The sequence below is a fragment of the Mirounga angustirostris genome, unplaced genomic scaffold (genome assembly GCF_029215605.1).
Source record: "Mirounga angustirostris isolate CCGP_5_RB_7025 unplaced genomic scaffold, mMirAng1.0.hap1 SCAF_5, whole genome shotgun sequence".
NCBI classification, from domain to species: Eukaryota; Metazoa; Chordata; class Mammalia; order Carnivora; family Phocidae; genus Mirounga; species Mirounga angustirostris.
In genome coordinates this window covers 8,354,412-8,374,389 of record NW_026991713.1, presented here as the reverse complement: position 1 = coordinate 8,374,389, position 19,978 = coordinate 8,354,412, and the positions used below count along the sequence as shown (strand labels likewise).

The 19,978-nt window shown below is 47.6% G+C and overlaps 1 protein-coding gene across 4 annotated transcripts in view; it reads left to right on the top strand.

Moving 5' to 3' along the window:
* Positions 1 to 19,978, top strand: part of SGSM3 (small G protein signaling modulator 3) — a 50,359-nt gene that overhangs the window by 27,929 nt on the left and 2,452 nt on the right. For 2 of the 4 annotated variants that reach the window (XM_045872477.3, XM_064590575.1), the window contains 12 exons: positions 12,924 to 13,043; positions 13,519 to 13,604; positions 14,062 to 14,128; positions 16,257 to 16,465; positions 16,550 to 16,657; positions 17,262 to 17,405; positions 17,609 to 17,804; positions 18,155 to 18,300; positions 18,566 to 18,790; positions 19,182 to 19,236; positions 19,441 to 19,568; positions 19,661 to 19,837. In XM_045872477.3, coding sequence (XP_045728433.1) covers positions 13,037 to 13,043; positions 13,519 to 13,604; positions 14,062 to 14,128; positions 16,257 to 16,465; positions 16,550 to 16,657; positions 17,262 to 17,405; positions 17,609 to 17,804; positions 18,155 to 18,300; positions 18,566 to 18,790; positions 19,182 to 19,236; positions 19,441 to 19,568; positions 19,661 to 19,837 — 1,548 coding nt within the window. In that variant the 5' untranslated portion in view covers positions 12,924 to 13,036. The remainder of the gene's footprint in view (positions 1 to 12,923; positions 13,044 to 13,518; positions 13,605 to 14,061; positions 14,129 to 16,256; positions 16,466 to 16,549; positions 16,658 to 17,261; positions 17,406 to 17,608; positions 17,805 to 18,154; positions 18,301 to 18,565; positions 18,791 to 19,181; positions 19,237 to 19,440; positions 19,569 to 19,660; positions 19,838 to 19,978) is intronic. The other 2 variants (XM_045872478.3, XM_045872480.3) reach the window with 2 other exon arrangements.

Below are 19,978 nucleotides of genomic sequence, written 5' to 3'. Positions count from 1 at the left end.
TTTATACACAGATTTTTGGGGTAAGCTAAAGTTTTCATTTCACTTAAAGAAATATACCTAGGAGTAGGATTTTGGGATTATATAAGTTATGTTTAGCTTTATAAGAAACTTCCAAACTCTTCCAAAATTGCTGTACCATTTTGCATTCCCACCAGCAGTGTGAGAGTTCTAGTTGCTCTGCATCCTCATCAGCACTTGATATTGTTAGGTTTTGTTTGTGGTAGTGTTTTTTTTTTTTTTAAGATTTATTTATTTATTTGAGAGAGCGAGAATGAGAGAGAGAGAGAGAGTACATGAGAGGGGGGAGGGTTAGAGGGAGAAGCAGGCTCCCTGCCGAGCAGGGAGCCTGATGTGGGACCCGATCCAGGGACTCCAGGATCATGACCTAAGCCGAAGGCAGTCGCTTAACCAACTGAGCCACCCAGGCACCCATGGTTTTTTATTTTAACAATTTAATATGTGTGTGGTAATATCTCATTGTGGTTTTAATTTGCATTTCCCTAGTGACTAATGATGTTGAGTATTTTTCTGCACACTTGTCATCTGTATATCTAATTTGAAAATGTTTCTTTTTATCTATTCATTTAAATGATCTCTACACCCATTGTGGGGCTCAAACTCACAACCTGGAGATCAAGAGTCTCATGCTGTTCCTACAGAGCCAGCCAAGCACCCCTGAAAATGTTTGTTTGAATCTTTGCCCCTCCCTTTTTAAATTGTTTTTTTTGTTTGTTTTTGCTTACTTATTTTTTTTTTTTAAAGATTTTTTTTTTTTTTTTTGAGAGAGAGAGAATGAGAGAGAGCACATGAGAGAGGGGAGGGTCAGAGGGAGAAGCAGACTCCCCGCCGAGCAGGAAGCCCCATGCGGGACTCGATCCAGGGACTCCAGGATCATGACCTGAGCTGAAGGCAATCGCTTAACCAACTGAGCCACCCAGGCGCCCATGTTTTTGCTTACTTAGTTTTGAGAATTCCTAATATTCTGGATACAAGTCCTTTATCAAATATGTGATTTGAAAATATTTACCATCCGTGGCTTTGATTTGATAAAGTCCAATTTATCTTTTTCTTCATTTATATATCATGCTCTTAGTTTAAAATCTAAGTAATCTTTGCCTAACAAAGGTCACAAACATTTTTTCCTATGTTTTCTTCTAGAAGTTTTAGTGTTCAGGGCATCTGGCTGGCTCAGTCGATAGAGTATGCAACTCCTCATCTCAGGGTCATGAGTTTGAGCCCTACATTGGGCTTAGAGCTTACTTAAAAAACAAATAGGGGTAACTGGGTGGCACAGTTGGTTGAGCATCTGACTCTTGGTTTCAGCTCAGGTCATGATCTCGTGGTGGTGAGATCAAGCCCCGCACTGGGCTCTATGCTCAGTGCAGTCGGCTTGAGACCCTGTCTGCTCCTCCACCCTGTGCTCTCTCTGTCTCTCTGTCTCTAAAATAAATAAATAAATAAATCTTTTTAAAAAAAGTAGAAGTTTTATTGTTAGGTTTTACATTTAGGCCTGTGATCCATTTTGAGTTAATTTTTTTGTATGTGGTGTGAGGTATGGATTAAGGGTAATTTTTTTTTGCAAATGGCTATCCAATTTTTCTAGGACCATTTGTTGAAAAGACTATCCCTCCTCCATTGTATTACCTTTTTTTTTTTTTTAAAGATTTTATTTATTTATTCATGAGAGACAGAGCGAGAGAGAGAGGCAGAGGGAGAAGCAGGCTCCCAAGGAGCAGGGAGCCCGATGCGGGACTTGATCCCAGGACCCTGGGATCATGACCTGAGCCGAAGGCAGACGCTTAACCATCTGAGCCACCCAGGCGCCCTCCTCCATTGTATTATCTTTATATTTTTGCTGAAAATTAATTGTAATCATTTCTAGGGCTGCCATAATAAGAGTATCACAATCCGGGTGATTCAGAATGACAATAATATTATCTCACAGTTTTAGAGGCCAGAAGTCTGAAATCAGGGTGTCATCAGGGCCTTGCTCACTCTGAAACCTGTAGAGGAAGGATCTTTCTTTGCCTCTTCCAGCTTCCTTGGCTTGTTACAGCGTAGTTCCTGTCTCTGCTTCACATTGGTGTTCTCCCTGTATCTCTTCTCATTGTCTTCCCTCTGTGTATGTCTATGTCCACATTTCCCCTTTTTTACAAGGACAGTAGTCCTTGAACTAGGGCTCACCTTAATGTCATCTTAAGTTGGTTAAATTACAAAGACCCAATTTCTAAATAGGCACACTCTGAAGTATTGGGGGTTAGGACATCAACATACCTTCTTTTAGGAACACAATTCAACCCATAACATTAATTGGCAATATGTATGGGTCTATTTCTGAATTGCTTATTCTCTTCCATTGTTCTGTATCTGTCATTTTGCCAGTGCCACACTGTGCTGTAGCTTTATAGTAAATATTGAAATCAGGTAGTGTGAGTTCTCCAGCTTTCTGCTTTTTCAAAATTATTTTGAGTAGTCTAATTCTTTTGCTCATTCATTTAAATTTTGGAATCAGCTTGTCAGTTTCTCCAGAAATCCTTCTGGGATTTTAATTGAAAATATATTGCATCCTTTCCTTGTTCCCAGTCTTAGGGGCAAAGCATTCAGTCTTTCATCCTTAAGATTTTTTTTTAAAAGATTTTATTTATTGAGAGAGAGAGAGCACGCATGCATGTGCAAGTAGGGAGAGGGGCAGAGGCAGAGGGAGAGAGAAGATCTCAAGCAGACTCCATGCCGACTGCTGAGCCTGACACGGGGCTCTATCCCACAACTCTGAGATCATGACCTGAGCAGATATCAAGAGTTGGACTCTTAACCAACTAAGCCACCCTTGAAAGGCACTCCTTTCACCATTAAGATGTTAACTGTTAAGATTTTTGTAGATAGGGACGCCTGGGTGGCTCAGTTGGTTAAGCGACTGCCTTTGGCTCAGGTCATGATCCTGGAGTCCCGGGATCGAGTCCCGCATCGGGCTCCCTGCTCAGCAGGGAGTCTGCTTCTCCCTCTGACCTTCCTCCTTCTCATGCTCTCTGTCTCTCATTCTCTCTCTCTCTCAAATAAATAAATAAAATCTTAAAAAAAAAAAAAGATTTTTGTAGATATCCTTTATTAAGTGAAGGAAATTTCCTTTTTCTAGTTTGTTGAGAGTTTTTATCATGAATGAATGTTGCCTTTTATCAAATACTTTTTCTGTATCTGTTGAGATAGTCATATACTTTTTCTTCTTTAGTCTATTGATATGCTTAATTGCATTGATTGATTTTTAAATATTGAACAAGTCTTGCATTCTCAAGATAAATGCCACTTGGTCATGATGGTATTGTTCTTTTTATGCATTGCGGAACTTATTGGCATAAAATGTTCATAATATTCTTTTATTATCCTTTTACTGCCTCTAGGATCTGTAGTGAATATATCCTCTTTCATTCCTGATTTTGATAATCTGTGTCTTCTCACTTTTTTTCTGGTTCACTCTGTCAGAGGTTTATTGATTTTATTGATCTTCTCAAAGGAGCAGATTTTGGTTTCATTCGTTTTTCCTCTATATTTGTTTCCATTTAACTGATTTCTGTAGTTATCTTTGTTACCTATGATTTTTTTTGTTCTTTGCATACTTTGCATTAAATTCAGCAATAAATTCAACAACTTAGATAATGGACAAATTCCTTGAAAGTGCACAAACTACCAAAGCTCACTCAAGAAGAAAAAGACCATCAGAATCGCCTTAACTCTGTTAAATAAATTATACTTGGAAACCTTTCCACAAAGAAAACTCCAGGCACAGAAGGCTTCATTGGTGATTTTTATTTAACATTTAAGAAAGAAGTAATACCATTCTGTAAAGCAAACATTGTCCTGATACCAAAACCAAAAAAAGGCATTACTAGGAAATAAAACTTGGACATATGTCCTTCATACATAGATGTAGAAATTTTTTTTTTAAGATTATATTTATTTGACAGAGACACAGCGAGAGAGGGAACACAAGCAGGGGGAGTGGGAGAGGGGAAACAGGCTTCCCGCGGAGCAGGGAGCCCGATGCGGGGCTCGATCCCAGGACCCTGGGATCATGACCTGAGTCGAAGGCAGACACTTAACGACTGAGCCACCCAGGTGCCCCAGATGCAGAAATTCTTAACCCAATTTTAGCAAATTGCATTCCATGATATATAAAAGGGGGAATGTATTACGATGACACAGTGGGGGGAGCTTCAGGTATTCCTCATGTTCCTTTCAGGTTTTTCTTTCCCCAACCTTGGGTATATTCCTCACACACATGCTCTGACCAGTATTCAGATAAAGATTGGGGTTACCCTCTGCAAATTTCTGAAGTTCTCTGTGCAAGCTTCCCTTCTCTATTTCTGTTCTACTCTGGCCGTCTCTAGCTCTCCACTCTTGTCTCCTGGGCCAGCCTGCAGACTCTCTCCAGGTAGGAACTGGGGTGATCATAGGGTTCACCTCATTCATTTTCTCTCTCTCAAGGTTCACTGTCCTGTGCTGCCTGTCTTCTAGTGTTTGAAAACCATTGTTTTATGTATTTTTCTGTTGTAGTTGTTCAAGTTGGGAAAGTAAACCCAGCCCTTGTAACTCCATCTTGGCCAGGCGTGGGAGTCCTTAGTTGGAATATGAAATGATTGACTCACATTTTATTGTGTCACTATCCCAAAATTCGATTAATTCCCCTATGTTTGACATTTAAATTATTTTCATGTTTTTGCCGTTTTTATGTATTTTTTTTTTTTTAAGATTTTATTTATTTTGACAGAGAGACAGAGAGAGAGGGAACACAAGCAGGGGGAGTGGGAGAGGGAGAAGCAGGCTTCCCGCGGAGCAGGGAGCCCGATGTGGGGCTCGATCCCAGGACCTCAGGATCATCACCTGAGCAGAAGGCAGACGCTTAACGACTGAGCCACCCAGGCACCCCTCATGTATTTTCATATTTACTTCATGCTGAAGTAAACATTTTCATGCACATACCTTTTTGCTTCTATGGCATTTTTTCCTTAAGTTTCCAGGAGAATAAGCAATTCATGAGTGAACTAATTTTCTATCACAAAACTAGTTCTTACCAGCACTGAGTATTTTATTTTATTTATTTTTAAATAGGCTGCATGCCCAATATGGGGCTTGAACTCACGACCCCAAGATCAAGAGCCACATGCTCTAACAACTACGCCAGTCACGCATCCCAAGTATTCTATTTTAAAAAACAGTTTTATGTATGTTTATAGTTTATATACATATATATGTAAATATATATAATTATACATATATATATGTTCATATGTGTTTGTATATATATGAATGCTTCCATCATCAAAAGGGCTGACCTCCGTGGGTCTCTGGGTCTCAAATTCAATACCTCTAAGAAGGGACTCCATGAGGCCATTTTGGGAAAAGTGCTCATGCCTGGTCTCACCATGTTTGGCAGTGGCTATTGAGTGTTAATGATTGGTCCAGTTCAGGTCTGTGTTCACCCGGAACCAATCGACTAGGCTCAGAGAGAAGGCATGTAAATGTAAACAGCTTCCCAGAATTGTGTAGTCAGAAAGAGTGAGTAAAGGAAGCAGTCTCAAAAACTGTGGGGTCGGTGTGGTAGGGAGGTTGCTGTTTTCCAGACACCCAGAAAAAGGGAGAATATGGGATAAATAATTATTACCGTGGTGTGAAATGTGACATTTACTTTTTTTCATTTGCTGATGTTCATTCATTTGTCTAATTTATCTAATAAACGTTTATTAAGAGACTTCTGAGTGCCAGGGATGCAGAGGGAAACAAGATGCAGTCTAGTCTTGTGGAGTCAGTTGGCCAAAAAAGAAAAAGGAATAAAAATGCTATGAGGTAAGTGCTGTGATGGACTTATTCAGAAGGCTTTATAGGAGCATAGGGAGAGAACCTCAACTGAAGGCAGAGAAGAGTCACGAAGGTGTATTAGTTATCTTTGATGCATAACAAATCACCCTAAAACTTAGTGGCTTAAGGCAGAAATAATAATTTATTATCTCTTATTAGTTTCTATGGGTCAGAAATTCAGGAGCATCTCAGTAGGGAGATTCTGGCTCATGAGAGAAGAGAGTCTCTCATGACATTGCTGTTAGGATGTTGGCTGGGCCTGCAGTCATCTGAAGGCTAGGGACTAGGGGATCTACTTCCGAGGTGGTTCACTGAAGTGGCTTGCAAAGTTGGTGTCTCTCCGTGGGGCTCCTTGAGTGTCCTTACAGCATGGCAGCTGACTTTCCCCCAGAGCAAGTGATTCAGGAGACGAAGGTGGAAGCTGCAATGCCATTTATGGCCTGTCCTTGAAAGTTACACACGGTCACTGCTGCCATAATTGGTCACAGAGGTTAGCTGTGGCTCAGTGTGGAGAGGGCCTACACAAGGGTGTGAATACCAGGAGGTAGAAACATTTGGGGCCATATTGGAGGCAGGCTACTGTAGAAGGCTTCTTTCTATGACAAGGTGGTGTTTCGTTTGAGTCAGCACGAATAAGAGTCTACCTGACAGATAAGGAGAAGACCATTAGAGACTAAAGAATGGAGACATTTGGGCAGCTGATAGGATAGGCCAGCATCACTGTAGAGTAAGGTAGAGGTGGGGATGATGAGAGAGGGGTAGAACCAGGTCATATAGGACCTTGTATTGTTAGAGAATATGGCCCTTATTCTGGGCATGAGTTAATAAGCAGGAGATCAGGGATCAGGTTTGCATTTCAGAAAGATAATGTTGACCATAGGAAATAACTGGAAATACTAGTCTGGAGCTTGGGAGAAAGGGGTCATCAGAGGGAAGAGTGGTTGTGAAGCTTTTTTTAATTGAAGTATAGTTCCACACGATGTTCTATTGGTTTCAAGTGTATAACATAGTGATTTGACAAGTCTGTCACCACAAGTGTAGCTTCCATCTGTCCTCACACAAAGCTATTGCAATACCATTAATTATATTCCTCATGCTGTACTTTTTATTCCCATGACTTATTCATTCCATAGCTGGAAGCTGGTATCTCCCAGTGCTCTTCCCCCATTTTGCCCACCCCTCACCCTCCTCACCTCTGGCAACCATTAATTTGTTCTCCGTATTTATGGGTCTGTTTTTGCTTTCCGTTTTTTTGTTTGTTTTATTTTTTGGAGTCCACATAAAAGTGAAATCATGTTGTATTTGTCTTTCTCTAGTTTCACTTAGCATAAGACCCTCTAGGTTCATCCATGCTGTCACAAATGGCAAGATCTCATCCTTTTTATGGCTGAGTAGTATTGCATTTGTGTTTGTGTGTGTCTGTGGGTGAACAGCATGTTGTCTTTATCCATTCATCTATCAGTGGACAGCTGGGTTGCTTCCCTATCTTGGCTATTGTAAATAATGTAAATATCGGGGTGCATATATCTTTTCAAATGAGATTTTTGTTTTTTATGGATAAATACCCAGTAGTGTGATTAGTGGATCATATAGTATTTCTATTTTTAACTTTTTGAGGAACTTCCATACTGTTTTCCGTGGTGACTGTATCAGTTTGCATTCATACCAACACTGCACAAGGATTTTTCTCCAAATCCTCGCCAACACTTGTTTTTCTTGTCTTTTGATTCTGCCCATTCGGACAGATGTAAGGTGATACCTCATTGTGGTTTTGATTTGCATTTCCCTGATGATGAGTGATGTGGAGCATCTTTTTGTTTGTTGGCCATTTGTATGTCATCTTTGAAAAACTCTTCAGGTCCTCTGCCCATTTCTTAATCAAATTATTTGGGTTTTTTTGGTGTTGAGTTCTGTAAGTTCTTTATATATTTTGGATACTAACCCTCTATCGGATATATCATTTGCAGATGTCTGCTCCCATTCAGTAGGTTGTGTTTTTGTTTTGATGGTTTCTTACCTCGTGCAGAGGCTTTTTATTTTGTATAGTCCCAGTAGTTCTATTTTTGCTTTTGTTTCTCTTGCCTCAGAGGACCTATCTACAAAAATGTTGCTAAGGCCAGTTTCAAAGAAATTACTGCCTATGTTTTCTTCTAGGAGTTTTATGGTTTCACATTTCATATTTAGGTCTTTAAGATTGTATTTTTTTTTTTTTTTAAGTAGCCTCCATGCCCAGCCAGTTGGGCTTGAACTCAGAACCCTGAGATCAAGACCTGAGCTGAGATCAAGAGTTGGACACTTAACCGACAGAGCCAACCACATGCCCCAAGATTTTAATTTTTAAAGTATTTATAGTAGCTCCATTATCATCTTACTCCAGCCTTTCTTGGGACTTCCCTGGCTTTGTACTTCTTGCTCCCAGTTAGTTGTTATCAATAGTTTTCTGTGTCCTGTCATTTTCTCACAGAGAAAACAGTCTTTAGGATTCAGCCCTTTTGGAATACTTGTGACAATCCTGCAGTATTGTCAAGAAAATTAGAATAGTAGGTCAAGAGTGGATGAAGGATAAAATCTCCTTGATCGGGCGCCTGGGTGGCTCAGTTGGTTAAGCGACTGCCTTCGGCTCAGGTCATGATCCTGGAGTCCCGGGATCGAGTCCCGCATTGGGCTCCCTGCTTGGCAGGGAGCCTGCTTCTCCCTCTGACCCTCCCCCCTCTCATGTGCTCTCTGTCTCTCTCATTCTCTCTGTCTCAAATAAATAAATAAAATCTTTAAAAAAAAAAAATCTCCTTGATCTATATCAAGAGCGAGCACCCCCCTTCCCAACACATACAGATTTACAGCGACATCTGACAGTCTGCTTTGTGAACAAAATTTGTCTTAAAAGAAATCGTAAGATTGGCAGACAAGGGAGAAATATACTGGAGATAGAGTAAAAAGATACCTTTAAGCATGTAAATTTCATTTAAAAAATTCCTTCTGTAGCACCTCAGAGTTGCTTGTGTTGATCCTGGTTTTCAAAAGTTTGCCTCCCAGTACCCCTGTGACAACAGCAGGGCAGCTGGTGACGTGGCCAACTCCTTAGCTGCTTTTACCGGCTTCCAGATGGCTGCTTTCAGGAAGGTTTCCATAGCGACCAGAGGCAGGAAAAACCTGCCTGCCCAGCTTAGCAATATCATATCTGGCTCCTCCTGGGAACGTGGAGACTCAGAGCAGTCGGTGGGAGATGGTGGCAAAGATATATTATTGCAGAGACTCTTTAAAATATATCCAGAATCTGACCATTTCTTGCTGGTCCCACTGTAGCAAAGCCAGCGTCATTCCCACCGGCGTCCCTGGCAAGCCTCCTGCTTGCAGCCTTTTCTGCACGGCACGAGAGCTTTTAAAACCTAAGTCAGATTCAGGTTCACCTCTGCTCAGAACCCTGCTGTGATGCCCACCTCACTGAGAATAAGATCCAAAGTCTGCACACAACGGCCAGGCCCTCCGTGACTCCTGCTGCGTCTCCCACCCGAGTTTGCTCTCGCTGTCCCGGTTCCCAATCCACTGGCCACCTTGCTGCTGTTCCAGCCTTCCAAGTATGTTCCTGCCTTAAAGGCTTTGCACTTGCTATTCCTTCTGCCTGGATCCCTTTTCCCTCAGATAGCCACATGACTTGATTGCTCACTTCCTTCTGTTTTGGTCTTTGCTCAGATGCCGCCTTCTCTTCAGAGGGCTTTTCCTGACCACTTTATTATACATAACCCCTCTCTTCTGTACTCTCTGTACTTTTTACCTTCTTTATTTTTCTTATAGTACTGTAGTTACCGTGATCTGACTCAGCTATTTTTATGCTTATTGTCTGATTCTCTAATGTAACACCTGGGACTTCTGATTTTTCACTATTGCATCTCAGCCCTTAGAACCATGCCTGGATTGTGGTGGCACTCTGTAAATGTTCGTTGAGTGAAGCAATGAGTGGGAGGCAAGCTAAAACGGTTAGCTAAGAAGCTAAGCTTCTTGGCCCCCTCAGTTCTCCACTGCCAGAGACAGCTCATTTCCTCCACTGTCAGCAACGCCTGCTTCCTTCACACTTTGTCCCCCCGGAAGAAACAACCAAATCACTACCTCTGTGGCATCAATGATGAGGACGCTGGTGATGATCTAGCTGGTGGCCGTGTGACATCAGTTCACCAGGCAGGATGGGGAGGTAGCATGGTTTTGTAGGAGGGTACGTTGTTGGAGTCTATTTGGAAAACTATACATGCGTCTTTTCTAGGCTTATTTTCTTCTGTATAATGAATAGAAGTATCTACTTCAAAATGTGTTATAAGGATTGAATGATGATGTGATTTTAAAACTTCTAGTTCATTCCCTTTAGTGGAAACATATGTATTGCTCCATCCAGCATGAAATTCTCATTCAAACCTGGCCCTACATATCTGTTATACTGAAGGAAGACATTCTGTTTTTGTTTTTTTAAGATTTATTTATTGGAGAGCGCATGGATGCGTGCAAGTAGGGGAAGGGGCAGAGGGAGAGAATCCTCAAGCAGACTTCCCACTGAGCACAGAGCCCCATGCAGGGCTCAATCCCACGACCCTGACATCATGACCTGAGCCAAAATCAAGAGTCAGACACTTAACCACTGAGCCACCAAGGTGCCAGGAAGACATTCTGTTTTCATTATTATCCTTATTCAGAATGGACAAGCCTAGGATGGCCGACCTGTTAGGGAAGCGGATCCTGCCATCTGGCTCTCAGTGGTTCTTGTCTGGAAGCAGGAGGGAGCAGCTCTCCCAGTTGGGCAGCAAGGCCTCCCTGATGGGCATTTAGGCCAAATATGGCATGGTTGGGCTGTGTCTGAGGCAGGAGTGGAGGTTGGTGACCAGCTGAGCTGCCCTTACGAGCTACAAGATGACTCTTTTGCCCCCAAATTTGCAAATGTGTCTTTGAAGAGAACGGGGATTTTTTTTTCACATGCCCACCATGAACATATGCTCAAGTTAAGGGTCCATAGGGTGATGTTTTCCCAAAGCTGCCTTTGATTTTCCTTTTTTGCTTCCTTGTCAGTCACCTGACCCTCTGGTCTCCCAGAATTCTGTGGCAGAGGGCGTGGAGGTGAGGCGCTGCTGTGGGCTGGAACAGCAGCAACCCCTGAAAAATGGCAGGAGAAGACGTCTCTTTAGGTCCGGATCTGGAGGAACATGATTTCAAAAACTGGAAGGCAGCTTGTCCTAAAATATTTCAGCCACATCGCCTTATTGCTACCTCTTGTTTCTTTCACGGAGTCTAAGCCTTTCATTCCGTAGTTGGAAATGAAAGGCTTAATATTCAGAAAAAGCTGAGGAAACTGCTCCAGAAACTGCATTTCTGTTGAAGCTCAGGTAATAACAGATTCTTTCTAGATCTACTAGGAACAGGTTGGAAATGAGAAGTTAGAGAGTTAGAGGACACCCCATTTGATGGTTTTTTCCTTTTTAAATTATAGCCATAATTCACATGCTATAAAATTCACCATTTTTATTTGAAGTGTGCAGTTCACTGGTTTTAGTATTTCATACTGTTGTGCAACTATCACTACCATCCCATTCTAGAACATTTTTCATCTCCCCCAGATGGAAGCCCTGTTTTAGTGGTCACTCTGCAGTCCCATCTCCCCCAACCCTTGGCAGCCACTAGCCTGCTTTCTACCCATGGATTTGCCTCTTTTGGACATTTCACTTAAATGGAATCATACAGTCTTCACCCTCTTGTGAGTGGCCTCCTTCACTGAGCATAATGTTCTCAGGGTCCATTGATAGAGCCACACGTATCAGTACTTCGCTCCTGTTTACGGCTGAATAATGTTCCACTGCATGGATGGTCCAGACATTCTGTATATCCACTCATCAGTTGGCTTGTTTCTCCTTTTTGGCTATATAATGAATAACGCTGCTATGAACATTGTATATAGGTTTCTGGGTGGATGGACATGCTTTCATTCCTCTTGGGTGAGTAACTACAGGAGTGGAATTACTGGGTCATATGGGAACTCCCATGTTTACCTCTTAGACAAACTACCAGACTGTTCTCAACAGCAGCTTCTCCATTTTATATTTCACAGACCACCAGCAATATAAGGGTTCTACTTTCTCCATGTCCTCGTCCACACTTACAGTCTGTCTTTTTGATTATGGCCATCTTAGTGGGCGTGAAATGGTACCTCACTGAGGCTTCAATTTGCATTTCCCTGATGAATAATCTTTTTACCTGCTCATTGGCCATTTATATCTCTTTGGAGAAATGTATATGCAGATCTTTTCCCCATTTTGTCTTTTTGTTGAGTCCTCATTTTTTTTTTTAATTTTTTTTTTTTTATTTATTTGCGAGAGAGAGACTGAGAGACAGAGAGCATGAGAAGGAGGAAGGTCAGAGGAAGAAGCAGACTCCCTGCCAAGCAGGGAGCCCGATGCAGGACTCGATCCCGGGACTCCAGGATCATGACCTGAGCCGAAGGCAGTCGCTTAACCAACTGAGCCACCCAGGCGCCCGAGTCCTCATTTTTTGAGAGGACAAAAAGGAGGGAGGCAGGAATTTCAGTGGCAACAGGAGAGATCTGGATTAGATTTCGACCTCCTGGTTTCCCAGCTATAAGGCTAGTGGAGAATGTGGTAGAGCGGATGGTTTGGTGAAGGGGAAAAGTTCAGTGTTGAGGTGAATTCGAGGTATTGACTCAGAGGCTAAGTTGTATTCTGCGAAATGGTTCCTCAAAGATTCTAGCTCAGGGAAACCTATTCACGGAGGTTTGGCCGTTTTTTTTTCCTTTTAAAGAAGCATTTGCCTGAGCCTAGGGCATCAGGAAGACTGTATGTACGATTCTTTCCTTCAATAACGGAACTGAGTGGGCACTCCCCTTGGCTTACAGAGCTGTTAACATCAGTTTTGTAGCTTCTTCAGAGTGTTTCATGTATCCTCTCCCAGACGAAATGTTCAGAATAGGAGGCATTTCTTTCAAGTGTGGCTTTTCCTTCTCACTGTCCCTTGGCCAGCAGAATCACACTACTCCCAGGAGAGGGGCTGCATTATAATGACTTTCCCCTCCGCTCTCCTACCAGGGCAGATGTTTCTGGACCAGATGAAGCCTGAGGAGCCTTCCAGCTGTAAAATAATAGGCTAGGAAGCCTTCTAAGTGTGGATTTGCAGAAGACTTGCCCCGCCTCTCCACACAATGTCAGGTGGGAGGCAGGCCCTGGGCTGGAATTGGGTGAGAGGCTGTCTGAAAGAGGGGAGGGTCTCACCCTCCCATCCAATGGAGTGGAAGCAGGACAGGCCTTTGAGGAAAGAGTGCGAGAAAGGAGGAGGTCCTCCTGCCGGGAATCCAGGGTTACCACACCTTTTCATGGCTCAGATCTCCAGGTTCTGTGAATCCCTCCCTCCAGCCTGCAAATCCTCACACTTGGATGGGGGAAGAAGCAAAGAGATGGAATTTGGTTTTGTTTTGTAACATACTGCTTTTTTTCTTTTCCTTCCTCCAGAAAGTTGCTCATTTTTAGGTCTCTTCCCCTCCCCCATCCATTCCACTTTCAATGGTGCAGTCCCTTTTCTGCTGAGGCCCTTTCTGGGGGGGAGTGGGGATGTCCCACCTTGATTTTTGCCCCTGAACGCTCTGCATTTTCTTAATTTCCTATTCCTGGTCCTCCTTGATTTTAGGAAACCACATCCCTTCTGCCAGTGGCCCCTTCTCAGCCCTGACTCCGAGCATGTGGCCCCAGGAGATCTTGGCCAAGTACACGCAGGTACAGCTTTGTGCCTAGGCTTTGGCGCCCAAGGGAACCCACTGCTTTAGACTTCCTGCAGCCACCCCACTGTGTTCACGTGGGCTCAGAAGCCACCATCAGAGATGGCACCTTAGCTCCATATCCTCTGGGAATTAGTCATGAGGTTGGAGGAAAAGTATTCGGCACTGTGTGCTCAGTATTATGAAGACACAGAAATGCATAAAATCTGTTTCTTTCCTTGATCTCATTATCTTTGACCTCTGAGGAGAACAAGGAAAATGCTGGGCCAGTTCAAGAAGGTGGTGGCCCCTTTGGCTGAGGGATGACCACAGAAGCTTCAAGGAAGGGGTGGCCTTTGATCTGAGTCTTGAAGGCCAGTGGAACTTCAGCAGGCAGCAATGTGGGAGGCATCTTCCAGAATCTGTGGTCCCAGACTGGCGGCCACACAACTGACTTCTCCTAATCCTGGTTCTAGAAGGAAGAGTCAGCGGAACAACCAGAGTTCTGCTACGATGAGTTTGGCTTCCGCGTGGACAAGGAAGGTAAGATGGAGCCCCTGGTGTGTAATCTTGCTGCTGTCCGTGGGGAGGACTCCAGCTCCAGCAACTCTCCGTGGTGCCACTATGACCTGGGCTCTGGGGGCTTCACCTGCTCCTGCGCTGACGTAAAAGTGTCACCCTCAGAGGCAATTCTCAGTATATGGAAACCTCTGAGTTTTTTAAAATTTAGGTTAATTTTATTATTGTAGTGAAGTAAAAAAATACAGAAAACTATAAAGATTAAAATAAATTAATCCATAATCCCACAACCTGAAGATAATTGCTGACATTTCAGTTTCTTTTTTTCCTGGCTCCGTGTGTGTGTACTTTTCGTAACTAACATGTAATCTACATATTTTTATATTGCTCTTATGTCTCTTAACATTATTTACCATGAGCATTTCTTCTGTCAGTTAAGACCTCTTTAAAAGCATATTTTTCAGTGGCTGCATAATATGCCTTTATAAGGGACTGATCATAGTATTTTATAACCACTCTTCTGTAAGTGGGCCTCTAGGCCATTTCCATTGTTTCCTACTCTAAATACACCTGCTGGTTTCCAAGTGGGCTGTCGGGAAAGCTGTCTGCCGGAAGCCAGGACAGCCTGTCACCAGGATGTAACTATGACTAGAAGATTTTAATGGGCTGAAACCAGTCCTCTTCAGGTCACTCATATTCCAATTCTGATGTAAGTTTTCCTTGCTCCCTGGTTTGCAGGCAGATACTTGGAAGTTAAAAAGTTGGGCCTGTGAGGAACACAGGGAACTCTCTAGCATAATAGAAATATTCTCTATCCCTTTTTTTTTTTTAAGATTTATTTATTTGAGAGAGAGAGATTATGAGAGAGAGAGAGCACATGAGACGGGGGAGGGTCAGAGGGAGAAGCAGACTCCCTGCTGAGCAGGGAGCCTGATGTGGGACTCGATTCTGGGACTCCAGGATTATGACCTGAGCCAAAGGCAGTCGCTTAACCAACTGAGCCACCCAGGTGCCCCAAAATATTCTGTCTTGATGATCGCGGATGACATTTAGACATTTATTTACTGATACTCACCAAAGTGTACACTTAAAATTTGTGCATTTTAATCTGCATGTAAATTCACTAAAGGTGAAGTTTTGCAAAGGTGAGGCTGAGGACATGGCTTTTGTGTGAGTAAGGAGGAGGATCTGTGTGAGGCTAATGTGCCCTGATGTTGCCTGGTGGTCGCAAGAGCTCTGTCGGTGTTGACGCCAGCATTTCAGGGGCTGTCTGCAGGTTGTCCGCCCTCCACTGCTGCATCCCCAGTGCCTCGAACAAACCTGAAAGTGGTCTTGGCCTTCTGGAATTACCAGACAGTGAACAAACAAACTTAAGCCGGGAGCAAGAAGAGCTATGAAAAAATTTGGAGCTGTGGAGAAGAGGGGAGGTGGATTGTGTGCGAGGTGACAGAAGGGGAAGGCCTCTCAGAGGGGAGACATTTGGATGGAGACTAGGAGGAAGCGAGGCAGTGAGCATAGCTGGGGCAAGGGAGTAATCCAGGCAGAGGCCCTGAGGTGGGGGGGGATTTGGTGAGAAATAGCTGGAGCCAGGGGAGCAAGAGGAGAGCAGTAGGTGATGAGGACGGAGGAGCCAGGCTGAGAGGACGTGGTCACGGAGCCTTGTAAGGCCTCTTGTCAGAGTGAGCCGAGTGACGTGGTCTGACTCGTGTCTGAGATGGGGCCCTCCTACTGCTGGGTGAATGCCTTTGAGGGGCAGGGGTGCAAACGAGCGAGTGAGAAGGCTGTACGGTGACCCCGATGGAAGCTGATGGCTTGGTCAAGGGCCACAGGGGGGGTTGGAAGGGCGGTGAGATCTGCCAGCAGGGCTTGCCTGGGGGCTGAATGTGGGGGACAAGTGGAGGGGGAGCCAGAGGGCCTTCTGAGTATCTGGAGAGTGGGGGTGGGTCTGTGGACCTGGGAGGGACTGGGCAGGGGCAGGTTTGGGGCAGAAATTCAAGAGCTTGCGTTTGCTCATTGGTATGTCTGCGGGATGTGCGGCTAGAGCCAGGGAAGCTGTTGCAGATGTGGCTCTGGATTTCAGTGGTGAGATATGGACCTAAAGGCCACGGCCTGCCCCTGCTCACCACTGCGTCTCCCGGCTCTCTCCTGGCAGACGGTGCCAACCCCAGCTGCAGCAGGCTGCCAGGTGTGTCTCTGTTGGAGGACCCTCCACAGAGGCTGCGGTGGCAGGCCCACCTGGAGTTCACCCATAACCACGATGTGGGGGATCTCACCTGGGACAAGATTGCCATCTCTCTGCCCCGCTCGGAGAAGCTTCGCTCCCTGGTGCTGGCCGGCATCCCACACAGCATGAGGCCACAGGTGAAGCTGCGAGGGAGGGGCCGCCGCGCAGAGGGGGAGGGTTCAGGTGTCCCACCAAAAGCTCATGGCAGCTCCCTCCTGCAGCTGTGGATGCGGCTCTCCGGGGCCCTGCAGAAGAAGAGGAATTCTGAGCTGTCCTACCGAGAGGTGGTGAAGAACAGCTCCAATGATGAGACCATTGCTGCCAAACAGGTGAGGGGGGCCCTGCAGGAAGCACTTTCTGGTCAGAAACCGTGTGTGGGCCTGCAGGAGGGCAGTGAGCTGCCTGGGGTTACAGGAAGCTGCCCCTCTTGGTCTCTCCTTGGCAGGGGTGGCCTGGGAGAGCAGGCGGCCGTGTGGTAGCCCTTACACTCCCAGACACGTTTCTGCGCTTCCTGGGTCCTCTGTAGGCAGCAGGGACAATTGTCAAAAAGATCACCAAACCTGGGCGGGCACGTTACCTGGAGATTTTAAATACAGATTTCCAGGCCTCATTCCAGAGAGTCTAAATTCTGTAGCTCTGGCTTGAGGCTCAGGGATCTGTAATTTTATTTTTCTAAGTTCCCCTGGTGAATCTGGTGGAATCAGCTACATACTAGCTGAGCTCTAATCCTGAAGGAAGGAGGGTAAACTTTGACCCAGAGCATTAGGAATCCTCATTCCTGGGTGAAAAGCCTGCCTGGGGTTTGTCCCACACAGGGGACCCCCAGCTTCCCTCCCAGGGGTGCCTCAGGTGTCACCAGCATGGAGGGTGGTGTGGGCCTCGCGGCGTGAGGCTGCGTCTCACGGGGGCTCGTTGGGGGTGGGCTGCGGGCAGATTGAGAAGGACCTGCTCCGCACCATGCCCAGCAACGCCTGCTTCGCCAACGTGAGCAGCATCGGGGTGCCCCGCCTGCGCAGGGTTCTCCGCGCCCTGGCCTGGCTCTACCCAGAGATCGGCTACTGCCAGGGCACAGGCATGGTGAGCACAGCCCAGAAGGGGCAGTAGGATGGGTGGCGGGGCTGGGGCGGGAACCCCCCCCCCCAGAGGGCTGGGCCTGCCAAATATGTTGGTTCCACCCGAGGAGAGCATGCGGTCTATGAGGTGACCCCCAGAGGGGGGGTACCTCTTCTAATTCACATGGAGACCTGGGTACAGGCCCCCTGTCCCCCTGCCCTGGCCAGGTGGCTGCCTGCCTCCTGCTGTTCCTAGAGGAGGAGGATGCTTTCTGGATGATGTGCGCCATCATCGAGGACCTGCTCCCTGCCTCCTACTTCAGCACCACTCTGCTGGGCGTCCAGACAGACCAGCGGGTCCTGCGCCACCTCATCGTCCAGTACCTGCCCCGCTTGGACAAGCTGCTCCAGGAGCATGACATTGGTGAGGGGGCCAGCACCCACCCTCTTCTTTGGGGTCACGGGGGTCCTGTGACTCTGGCTCAGATACTGCAGGTCTGAGGCCTCCGGACCCAGCAGGGGACAGGGCAGCTGTGTTGGGAGGAAGGAGCTCACCTGACGGGCCAAGCCCTCCATCAGCAGCACACGCAGTCTTGGGGTGCTCCTGTTCTCTGATGTTCCCTGACGGCCTGTCTCCTCCCTCCTCCTGGAGCAGGCGAGGCCGCTTGCTCTTTGGGAGCGACACTCCCCCTTCTCCCCAGGCCCCCGCTTTCAGGCTGCGCCATGCTGGCTGTCCCTGGCTCCAGCCACAAAGGCTCCGGTCTGTATCTGCAGAGCTGTCCCTCATCACGCTGCACTGGTTCCTCACGGCCTTCGCCAGCGTGGTGCATATCAAGCTGCTGCTGCGCCTCTGGGACCTCTTTTTCTACGAGGGCTCCCTGGTGCTGTTCCAGACCACGCTGGGCATGCTGCGCCTCAAGGTCTGCTGGGGCCCTGTCCCACCTGGGGCCCCTCCCCTGGGGGGCCTGCCGTGGGGTTCCGCCTTCAGCACCGTGCGGCCTGACCACCGGCCCCTCCTCACAGGCCCACGGTGGGGTGGGGTCCCCTGGGGCCCGGGACTCCTTGTGCTCAGCGTGATCATCCAGGGAGGTCACACGTGCCCGAGGACGGTGATCAGGGTCCGCTCGCAGGCCTGGCATTTGGCGGTGATGCCCCCTGCCCTACTCCTTGCCTCGCATGGCCCAGGAGGAGGAGCTGATCCAGTCCGAGAACTCGGCCTCCATCTTCAACACGCTGTCAGACATACCTTCGCAGATGGCCGACGCCGAGCTGCTGCTGGGGGAGGCCATGCGGCTGGCCGGCTCCCTCACCGATGTGGCTGTGGAGACGCAGCGCCGCAAGCACCTGGCCTACCTCATTGCCGACCAGGGCCAGCTCCTGGGGACCAGTGCCACCACCAACCTCTCGCAGGTGGGCCCGTGAGGGAGGAGTCCCCACCTCACCCACAGGGTGGGGGGTCCCCGAGGAAGCCCAGAGTGAGAGAGGCTGCGGGGAAGCCTCCAGCCCTTCCTTGCTCTGCTGCCCGCCCCCCGGCCTGGCCCCCGGCCCGGTCAGACCACAGCTGTGCAAGGACCCGCTGCCCCGGCCTTCTGTGCGCCTCCGCTGTGACCTGCCCCGCGTGGGTGTAGGACACACCCGGCTTTGAACCGACCGCATTTCCGATGCTCCGAGCCGGCCACAGAGGCCATTTCAGATGAGTTGGCATGAGACGCTGGCCCCAGGAGGAGCTCTCTCAGCTTCCTCCAGTGCTGGGGCGCCCGGCACCCCACCTGGCTGCCACTGACCCGCTCCCTGCCTGCAGGTCGTGCGTCGCAGGACCCAGCGGAGGAAGTCTGGCATCACCTCCCTGCTCTTTGGTGAGAACTGCTGTGGCAGCCGGTGCCGGGCTGGGTTCAGTGGCTCCTTCCCTGCCAGGGGGTCCCAGCTCACAGCGCTCCCTGCCCCAGCTGGCGGGGTGGGGATGTAGACCAGGGGGAGTCTGCCCTCAGACCTGGGCGTGGACCCTCAGCTTCCTGGGGGCTGGGGGGGCCATGGCTGCCATAGTTCTCTGGGGCTCCCAGGGGAGGACGACCTGGAGGTGCTCAAGGCCAAGAACATCAAGCAGACAGAACTGGTAGCTGACCTCCGGGAAGCCATCCTGCGCGTCGCACGCCATTTCCAGTGCACAGACCCCAAAAACTGTAGTGTGGTGAGTTGTGGGCTCAACTTGGGGGCTTGGGCTCCCCAGCCTCCTTGTGAGGCCCCAAAGCCCTGGCGAGGAGGCATCTCCCCCTTGAGCAGGCCTTTCTGCCCGTTGGGCAGGAGCTGAGCCCGGACTACAGCATGGAGAGCCACCAGCGGGACCATGAGAACTACGTGGCGTGCTCACGCAGCCACCGGCGCCGGGCCAAGGCCCTGCTGGACTTCGAGCGACATGACGACGACGAGCTGGGCTTCCGCAAAAATGACATCATCACGGTGCGTGGGGCGCAGGGAGCAGGCACCCCTGGGCTGTCCCACCCCGTCCCCGTTTTAGTCCCACCCGCCCGGCCGAGGGCGCAGCCGCATGGCTGCAGGCACAGGGCCTGGGCAACCAAGGCTTTGCTTCCTCCTCTTCTC